Here is a 9,979-nt window from a genome sequence, read left to right as displayed (position 1 = left end):
TCATTATTTACTCTGTATTATTAGATAGGTCTGTTAGTTCCCCCCCCCCCTGTGTGTTTCTCCCCCGTCTGCCCCATAATTTTTTCTCCCTCAGCAAAGCAACCAGGTAATTAGCAAATCCCATTCACATGTGTCTCCTTATATAGCGTATAGCCTGCACCTGTTCTCAGCTCCGTTTAAGCTGTCAGTTTGTTTTTATTTGTTACTGGGTTCTTTGTTGGCTACCATTCTCCATGCCTTGTTTGCTTCATCCTGGTTCTGGGTGCTGATTGTCATTCTCATTAAAGCTTTCAAGTTTATCATGCTGCTACCAAAATTTGTCTACATCTGGTCCTAAACAAAAAAATTATGAAAAGCGGAGGCACACCTTTGAAAAATTTTTAAGGCAAAACCTCAAACAGAGTGTTTCCTGTTTGACATTGTCATGATTTTGTTGTGGATGAACCCGGACACAGCACGCACACACAGGGGAGTCGTTAAGACAGTTTATTGCAGGTGGATGGTGGTGACATGAGAAACCAGTTTACCAGTCGGAGGTGAAGGATGAAAGAGCTGGATGGCAGGTACAGAGTCCCAAAAACATGAGCAATAATCCCAAGGCAAAGTGGAGGCTGCTGCGGAACAAGGAACGAGACCAAGACGAAGTGATCAAAAGTTAGCAGCGCAGCCAAACCAAAACCCAAACCTGACGAGACAGGAACCAAGGCGGGGAAAACAGGAGCAGACAGGCATGATGGTCAGGAACAAACACTACGAGCCAGCGACGAGGAAACAAACGAGGTGAGTTTAAAAAGGGAGCCTGACAGGTGACGAGAATGAAGGCTATTAGTGTCCAGACAGGTGTGACTAATTGCTGAAGGAGGGTGAGCCGAGTGAACTGCAAAAATGACAAGAAAAGAAACCAGACAAAACCTAAACCATGACAGACATAATGGAAAAATTAAAAGCAATCAAAAAATATGTCAGGGAGAATATTGTAGATATCCACAATTCTAATTCCTTTGGTGCAATTTCCAGATTGAAGGTTCAACGTTTGGTTTGAAACTGCATATACTGTATATAAATGGGTCGACTTGCTTAAGCTGAGGAGTATATGGTTGCAGCAGCTCAGTGAGACAGCGGGGGCAATACCATGTAATGCTTTAACAACAAACAAAAGGACTTTAAAATAAATCCTGAAATGTCAACCAGTGCAACAAGGTTAAACAAGTGACAAGCAATTTCAGTGTTGTGCAATTGCAGTGTTTTAAGTTATTTAATGTTTAATAAATAACTCTCTGTCTATTAGGTATTGTCCAGTGAATATCAGCCTAAGAGATAATATCAGAACCATAGTTGAAAGGGATGATTCGAGCACTGGCGTTATCTTAACAGCAAAACTCTGCACACATAGAATAAATGAGTGACAAGTTCTCTTCAAGTTCAAGAATGTATTAACAGAAAAAAATGAACATCCACAGAACATCAGTATAGAATGCTGTTTATTTCAATTAACACTATGTTTCAATAAAAACCTCTGTACGAGGCTTTTACTTAACTACTAAGCAAAATGAAGATAAAAAGAGCTAAGAAACAATCTAGACACAAAAAGAAACAAAAGACAAAACAAAGTGGTTGATCATCATCAGCATCATCAGAATAATTCAGTGAATCCTGATTCACTGCAGATCTGAGTTAAAGAACCAAAGTTCATCTTAAAGAATGTTAATTGTGGGTCTGAAGTAGTTTAACTAATTCAGAACATTTGGTATGTGTTTAACCCAGTCACAATGCAAATCCTGAGTTAAACAAAACATTATTTTATAAAAATAACATTTTAAAGAATGATTTTCTCAGTAAACATCAGTAAACGCTCAATTTTATTAATGCAAATATACCTCCGGGAGGCTAGGGGTCGATGAAGCGATCGGTCGCTAAAATCGGCTAATCTAAAGAAACACAAAAACACCTTTGAATCAACATTAATATTCCATATTAATGTGGCAATAATGCTCATTGCTATATCAAAACAATGGTGGAGCGAACAAAACAAACCTTATGTTTGAAACAAACCGTATATCTGGGAGGAGCAGAAGTTATCCGGAAGCTAATAGCAATAGGCTAGCGGACATTCGGCACTAATTTAAAAAACTTCTGCTTTATTTTAGTCGTAATGAGCGGACCGGATGACACAAACATCAATAGCCCATCAATTTATAAAACCCTAGTGGAGATAACATTTTTATAAACCATAAAACACACTTGAATTACATCGGCAATGGCATGGTTTAAAGAATGCTACCGGGAGCTACCCTGTAAGCTCCATGTGTTCCAAAACACAGTGAAAATGCATTAAGTAACCTTCTAAATAACCCATTTAACTTTCCCTGTTTATTTCTCTGCCAAACCTGTTGGTGCCTCTGTGCCATTTTGGTTCACTTTGGGTCTCCAAGGCAAAACAGTACTCCAAGGACACGTTGGTTATTTCAACAGCGGGCATGGGGCTCTGAGCTAGCTGAAACGTGGTCGGAGCAGGCCACGAGTTGCAGTCGAGTCCCAGCATGCAGTAGGCCATCTCAGTCCAGATTTTGCTCTCAGCTTGGGAAAATGGGTTCTGTGCTGGCTGCTCTGGCTCTGTCTGGGTCCGTTTTGCTGCAACAGTTGATTTGGCCGTCAGGTCCTCCGCTCCGCACAGGACAAAACACAATTTCCCCTTTTGGTCGCTCCATTGAAGCAACGGAAATGAGTTTCACAGAAAGCACATTTTACTCAGCTTGTTGTTAGCTTTTGAGCCCCATGTGAGGCCGTGTGGCTGGCTTGCTCCCCAGAGTGGATCCTCTCCTTCAGAATCCAAGGCAAGAAGAGTATAATACCCGTTTACACTATCCCTTTTTAACCGGCTGAGACCAGTCCGAGCTCGGTAACCGAGATACCATCGAGTGTAAATGGAACGCAAGCTGAACTCAATCAAGCCAGACACAACCGGACTGTGCTTAAATGCAGCCCAGTTCCAGGTGTGGGCTCGGCCTGTTTTTTCCTCTGGCCCGGTTCTCTAATAAACAAAGAGTGCATGAGCGACCGCGTCAACTCCGTGTGGTCAGCTGACATTTCAGACATTCATAAAAATACTAGCTTCCCTACTGTGCCACACGATTTCCAGTGATGATCCTGTTTAGTAGTGTGATGAACCTCAGCATCTGTTGTTGTTTCTTGCGTCTGAAAATCCTTATTAGACGTTCGTTTGTCTTATCCATTTCCCAAAAGCCAACTCTGTCAAGTAAATTCACCAAAAGTTGCCGTCTTCGCCTGACTCTCCACAAACAATGACATATCACAATTATAACCAAGCATGACTGCCTGAATGTTACGGGCACCGCCATTTTGATTTGTTTGGTCCCGCCTTCAATCCCAGAGAGTAGTAGTACCGCAGATCATCACTAGGAGCCGAGGAGCAGAGATAGAGTGATATGTAAACAGTCGTTAAAACCAAGCTCGGCTTGGTTAACTGATCCAAGCTCGGACCGAGCTCGGCATGGATCGGTTTAACAAGGGTAGTGTAAATGGCTTAAGATAGCGAGGTGAAGTCTGGCTTCATAGCAGGCACCCTGCTGAGAGAGGCTGTTTCTGTGTGGAATGTGTGAAATTCCTTCGCTTCACACCCATTTTGATTTCTTCTCAGGTTACATGTTGTTCCCAATTCAATCTGAATGTTGCCATGGCTTGATGGCACAACACAAGGGAACACCATATTAGGTGAAAAATAGGCATGTGTCAGTTTTGCAAAAACAGATAACCAAATATTTTATTATGAAAGGCCTTTTATTATACTAAGCCCTGACCTGAGGTGAAATAACTAAGGAATGAATTAGAAATCCATAAAGATCACATTACAAGTATTGAAGGAGAATTTAAGACTGAAAAAAATCAGTCCTAGGAAACACGGTTTTGACTATGGAAAAGAAATTGGTTCATATTTTTACCAAATATCAAATGAAGGCCACTGGCTAAAGAATAACTGAGGCAATTGGTAGAGCAAATGCACATAGAAACACACACAATCTGTTTTTCTGTGTGCTCAACAGGCTACATGTTTGTTCAGGACATGAGTCCTCCTCTCCATGACATTTGAAACCAGCAAAGAAGACTACAAGATATTAAGCTAAAACCAGGTGTCTTAATTCTGGATGAAATGGCGATCACAACGAGCATGAAGCTGCACCCAGGAACAAGGAAGCTTTTTGGATGTGTCATTGCCTGCGCATTCAGGAGAGCAGCAACACATGTTTTTATGTTGACAGGAAGCACAACAAGATGGAAGCAAGTGGTGGCTTACCATTTCAGTGGTAATTCCATTAATTGGGAAAATTACAAGCCAATTATCGTAGAAATAATCGAGAGAGCACCTTCAGACTTTTTGTGGTAAACATCACCACTGACAGTCCAAATCTAGCTATATGATGGTCGTTTGGACGACAAAATATATATCCAAACAACACCCAGCAAGACCAAATAAAAAGCAGGAAAAATGTTAACACAATGTTGAGCCATCAGTCTGGTCCAGTTAACTGAGAAGCTGAGAGGACCAAGCAAGGCCCAGTACATTCTTCAGCGAGCTCTCAAATGCCATGTATACGCTAAACGAAGAAGCCAGTCTGTTACAAAGCATGCTTCCTTTAATGTCAGAATATGCAAAGAAAAATAACCAGCATTGGTTATTTTAACCTTTTTGACAATGCTAAGATAATATAAAACAAATGCATTTCCTGACATGCAGTGAATACCAACTTTGTGAAGGCTATAGTGGTTAAGTGCTGTTCAAACTTCTTGATGATTGCACTTCTCTTTATGCAACGAAGGCACAAATGGTTAATAACATTACTTAGAAATAGAAAACCAGAAAAAAATATATATTTTATATTGGTTTCAATGTATAACACCCTCAAGCCCTGCCGTACTGTTTGTGATGCTTCCATAGCATAAGTTGTTTTACTGGAAGCCTAGGGTAATGAAAGAATAAAAAAAGTAGTGTGTGTTGGAAATGTCTTAAATAAAATGTACAACATTTAAGGAAATCTCTCAGAGAACACAGTTAGATCCCATATAAGTGAATGTTAACTTGAAGCAAAATAAGTGTTGGTTGTTGAAACTCGAACTTCACAGATGTGTGAAATACAGCTTTTCATTCATTTTATTTGCTTTGGGAATTAGACACTGAGATGGAGCACATAGCATTTGCAGAATGTGCTCATATTGGCCTACATTGTAGTAGCCTTTTTATTTTAATCATGTTAGAAGACATTATGCTATAAGAACCTGACACTCCCACATTCAAACTGATTCAAACCCTGTACCACAAATATTAGGATCCACATGTAGATCAACCTGTTAAGATTTCGTAGGATGTAAAAAAAAAGCCATATGAGCACTTTTGTTATGTTTTGGTTTAGGAAGGACGTAAATATAAACTGGTAGGTGCAAGATTTTAATAATGAGGGAAAAAATGACCAGGTACAAAGAAACAATCCATGAGAAAGAATGACAAAAAATGACAAAAAAAATAATCCCATCATCCCCACCCTTTGCACATTACTACAAACACGTCGCCCCAGTAGCATGCATACACACGCGCACAAAAACACCCACCCACACATATTATTCTGCTGACTATGTTTTTATTCCCAAGACTTTCCTCCATATTAACTATATATTGGGATATGTCAAGCAGAACTGACTTATTGCGTGCAGCGTAACCTTATGTGGCCATCAGCAGGTGAGCTTGTGCTTTGTGATGGTATTTCTGGTTAAGCAGAATAATGATTGCTTAATTAAATATCCTCTGTTAAGGGAAGAAAACTGTAAGATGTGTAATACATTGATTGTTACTAACAAAATGTATATTTACTGTTATGCTTTCTAATTTAAAATGTTTTGCTGTCTTTGATTTGGAGATGCATTTGTTACAGCAGTGGAGAAAATAATTATTGATCAAAACAGATAATTAAACTTTGTACACACTTGTGTTGTCTCGACGTTCTTGTCATAAAACCTTGTATTTTTATGATGATAAACCATTACAAAATATCTTCATTTGAGAATGTAAAATGTGTTTAAATGGATCACAGTTTTTAGGTAAAAACCTCTTTGAAAATGAGCATGAAGTGAAAATATTAATTTGTTTAAAGTGATGATCTGAATAATTAATAGTGAAGATTACCAAACTAATATGAGCTAAAATACAAAATGCCTAAAAATGTCAGATTATTGGTATCTTGTATTTATGAGTCTATGCTGATCAGTGCTTGCATTGTATTTATTATCAAGCATAATAATATTACAAATATTCAACTGCTTTTTTTCTGACTGTATAAAATAGTGTGTTCTGTTTAACTTTTACCTGTTGAACATTTCTCTGCAGGTTGGCACACTGTCAGGTGTCAGATGTGTCACAACCCCTTTAAATGCTGGGATGAATTATACTGCAACTGTCATTCGGGATCCACTTTCTGTAGCGATCATCAAGAATGTGATCACTGTTGTCCTCTCCCTTGCAATCATATACCTTAATGCCACTCTGGTTCACACATTTAGAAAACATCAGGTAGGCTATCAATTTTGTCTACGTCCATTTTTATATAACTTTGCACAGTCAATTCAAATGTGCCTAAATCAATTATGTACGTTTGTATGTGTGTGTGTGTGTGTGTATGTATCTATCTATCTATCGATCGATCGATCGATCATGGTTTTTGTGTGATAGCCTAAGTAGCCCACACTAAGTTGTCTTTTGTGAAAAGTTACATTTCAAAAGGTAAATATAGTTAAATATAGAGAAGTTAGGTTACAATTATAGGAATATTATTTTTTATTTGTTGTACTTTCTGTTTAAAATGTGAACTGAGCAAAGAAATGACAGAATAAGAAAATGAGCCCATTGGGAATTTTTAATTTACACATATCTGCATTATCTTCACAAATATCTATTTAAGATGGAGAATGATCCTCAAAATGTGTTGTTTTATTCAATCATTATTGGTTTTACTCCTGCTGTTACAAATAATGCAGTTATAAAACGTTTGCTGAACTTTGTGATCTGAAAATTCAAAACTAAAATTTAAAACTAAAGGTAAATTTAAAACTTAACAAGAGTTGTGAAACTGAAATACAAAAACTTTTAACTCACAACGGCAAGAGCATTCAAAAGGAGAACTTTGTAACAATAATTAACTGGAAATGAATATAACCCACCTTACAAATACCACTAGGAAACAACATGTTTTGTAGATCCTCCAAAAGAAAGAGGTATCAGGCAAAAATAGAAATTTAATGACTTTCTTGCATCATTAGTGAGAGGTTACACACCATTAAGATATTGCTTTTATTGACCTTGTCACATTGTGGTATTTACAAAAACATTTTCAAATAAAATGCCAGAAAGGGAAAAATGGTTCTTTAACAAATTGGTATCAAGATTGTTTGTTATTTGCTTAAGAACTCTAAACTAAAAGGTAAACTTGCTAACCAAATATTTCATTCTTTTTTATTTTCTAAAAAAAATCTTGTCCTTTGTTTCAGGTTTTCAACACAAACTCTCGTTACATCCTTTATATCCACCTGGTAATCAACGATATCATCATGCTGGCATTGCTGATCCTCCTCCAAGTCCTGAGTTACATATTGTTCACACTCAATGTCTCATTCTGTATTATATTGCTAACGTTTGCCATACCTTCCAACCTAAACAACCCCTTAACGCTTGCGGCCATGGCTTTAGAGTGTTACCTGGCCATATGCTTCCCTCTGCGCCACCCCCAGATCTGTACGGTCAGGAAAACCTACATTGTGATTGCTGTGATATGGTTTCTAAGTTTACTAACATTCCTACCAGATGTGTTCATAGTGATGGCCACAAGACCTGCAGAGTACTTTCATTCCAGGATTTTCTGCATATGGGCTAACATTTTCACAAGCCCGATCCTTGCAGAAAAGAAATATGTGTCCGAAATTGTGTTTCTAGTCATTGTTTGGCTCATTCTCTTCTATACATACTTCAGGATTCTTTTCACTGCAAAGGCTGCTTCAGAAAATGCAAAGAAAGCGAGGAACACCGTCCTACTCCATGGCTTCCAGCTGTTGCTGTGTATGCTAAAGTATGTCTATAATATAACAATAGCTGGCCTTTCAAGTTTGTTTCCGAATGATATTCTGACTATTCGATATGTAATTTCAATACTGATTCAGGTTATGCCACGTCTCATCAGTCCGATGGTTTATGGTATAAGGGACAAGATGTTCAGAGAGTACTTGAAACGATATCTGTTGCTCACCAATACGAATGTTAATCCAGAAAAGATTTAAATAAGACCAACATAATGTCGTATCATTTCAAGAACCCTTTTCAACAGCCAGCAAACTTTTGTGGGGTGCATTCTTTATTTCAGTTTACCACAGAAAACAGGCCCAGTGTGAAAGTAGTATGGTGGGAAGGTTGATTTGACTGAATTTCCTCAGTATGATGATTCAGTCATCCCTTGGTTTAAATTTTGTTTCAGTGTTCTTAAAACAAAGTGGGAAGTTATGACTGATTTCTGTCATGAATCAGGGATTAATGTAGAATTAAAAGTTTCCGTGGCATTGTCCTTAAAGGTGCGTTTTCTTACGATGTCCCTTTGGCTAAATGAGTCACTGGAAATTATGCTTTCAAAGGTAAAAAAAATATCAAATAGGGAAACATCAGGTTTATGTACCTCCTGGTCACTGTAAGGTTTGGTTAAGCAAAGATGTGAATGAAAAAGATATTGAAATTAAATGAGCAGATAGTTGTGTCCTTTAAGGTTGTAATTACTTCTTATGCAAGGCAGTGTGGTAGGAAAGTCAATCTATAACTGACCTTTTGAATAAGACTAGACTTTTGAATAAGGAAACTGTGAAGTGTCAAGTTCCAGCACTTTGAGAAACAGAGCAGAGATCATCTAGGTGGAAGTAATCGCTTGGTCCAGCTGCAGCCCATCTGCCCTGTCTGTGTCTCCCCTCTGATTTTGCCTCTCACTAATACCTGACAGCGGCATTGCCATGAGACAAAAACAAAGACAGTCATATCCTATTCATTATCTCGCACAGCAAATACGCCAACATTGACCTTGGCAATCAGCGGGCAGCAGAGCGGATGTGCAGCTCTCGTGTCTCCAGGGCTCACATGTCTGAAATGGCGTCATGTCATAGTGACTTTAGGATAATATTCCAATAACAGGCAGGCACACATAAATGGTTAATAACATGGCTTTAAGGCAAAACACCCTTATGTCCTGGTGTGCTGTTTGTGATGCTTACATAGCATAAGTTATCCTAACCTGACCCTAGCCAAATTAATTCCGCTCCGCCTAGCTCCACTCATCCATCTGGAACAGATCCATAGGAATGGCGTTTCAGAAGGCTGGGCCTTATCAAAAATCCTTGCATATGATTGGATAAGCCACTTGTCTGTCATCTTTATCGACGTGCTATTTCAACCACTCACACCGAAGCCAACCCGTGACGCTGATGAGAGCGACGCAGGAAAAAAACAAAACTTGCCAAATCCCGTCGGGAGAAGGGCGAAAACATCGTTTCCACCAACAAAAGTCTTCAGAGCCGTCAATTCAATTCAATTTTATTTATATAGCGCCAAATCATGAAACATGTCATCTCAAGGCACTTTACAAAGTCAAGTTCAATCATATTATACAGATTGGGTCAGATTATACAGATTGGTCAAAAATGTCCTATATAAGGAAACCAGTTGATTGCATCAAAGTCCCGACAAGCAGCATTCACTCCTGGGGAACCGTAGAGCCACAGGGAGAGTCGTCTGCATTGTACATGGCTTTGCTGCAATCCCTCATACTGAGCAAGCATGAAGCGACAGTGGGAAGAAAAACCACCCATTAACGGGAAGGAAAAACCTCCGGCAGAACCGGGCTCAGTATGAACGGTCATCTGCCTCGACCGACTGGGGTTACAGAAG

The 9,979-nt window shown here is 38.8% G+C and overlaps 1 protein-coding gene and 1 pseudogene across 1 annotated transcript; both read left to right on the top strand.

Moving 5' to 3' along the window:
- LOC118562378 overlaps window positions 1-2,169 on the top strand; it is a 4,304-nt pseudogene extending 2,135 nt beyond the window's left edge.
- Window positions 2,170-5,726: 3,557 nt separating this feature from the next.
- Window positions 5,727-8,335, top strand: LOC118562387 (odorant receptor 131-2-like). Its single transcript, XM_036134762.1, has 3 exons — window positions 5,727-5,749; window positions 6,395-6,577; window positions 7,552-8,335. The coding sequence occupies exons 2-3, from the start codon at window positions 6,446-6,448 to the stop codon at window positions 8,332-8,334; spliced, it is 915 nt and encodes a 304-aa protein (XP_035990655.1). The 5' UTR covers window positions 5,727-5,749; window positions 6,395-6,445; the 3' UTR covers window position 8,335.
- Window positions 8,336-9,979: the final 1,644 nt, after the last annotated feature.

Source organism: Fundulus heteroclitus, unplaced genomic scaffold (genome assembly GCF_011125445.2).
Source record: "Fundulus heteroclitus isolate FHET01 unplaced genomic scaffold, MU-UCD_Fhet_4.1 scaffold_90, whole genome shotgun sequence".
Lineage (NCBI taxonomy): Eukaryota > Metazoa > Chordata > Actinopteri > Cyprinodontiformes > Fundulidae > Fundulus > Fundulus heteroclitus.
This window is presented reverse-complemented; position numbering and strand designations above follow the sequence as displayed.

Coding starts and splice junctions, on each gene's coding strand:
- LOC118562387 (XM_036134762.1), top strand. CDS start 6,446: ATGAATTATACTGCAACTGTCATTCGGGATCCACTTTCTGTAGCGATC. Junction 6,578..7,551: donor ACACATTTAGAAAACATCAG/GTAGGCTATCAA, acceptor CCTTTGTTTCAG/GTTTTCAACACAAACTCTCG.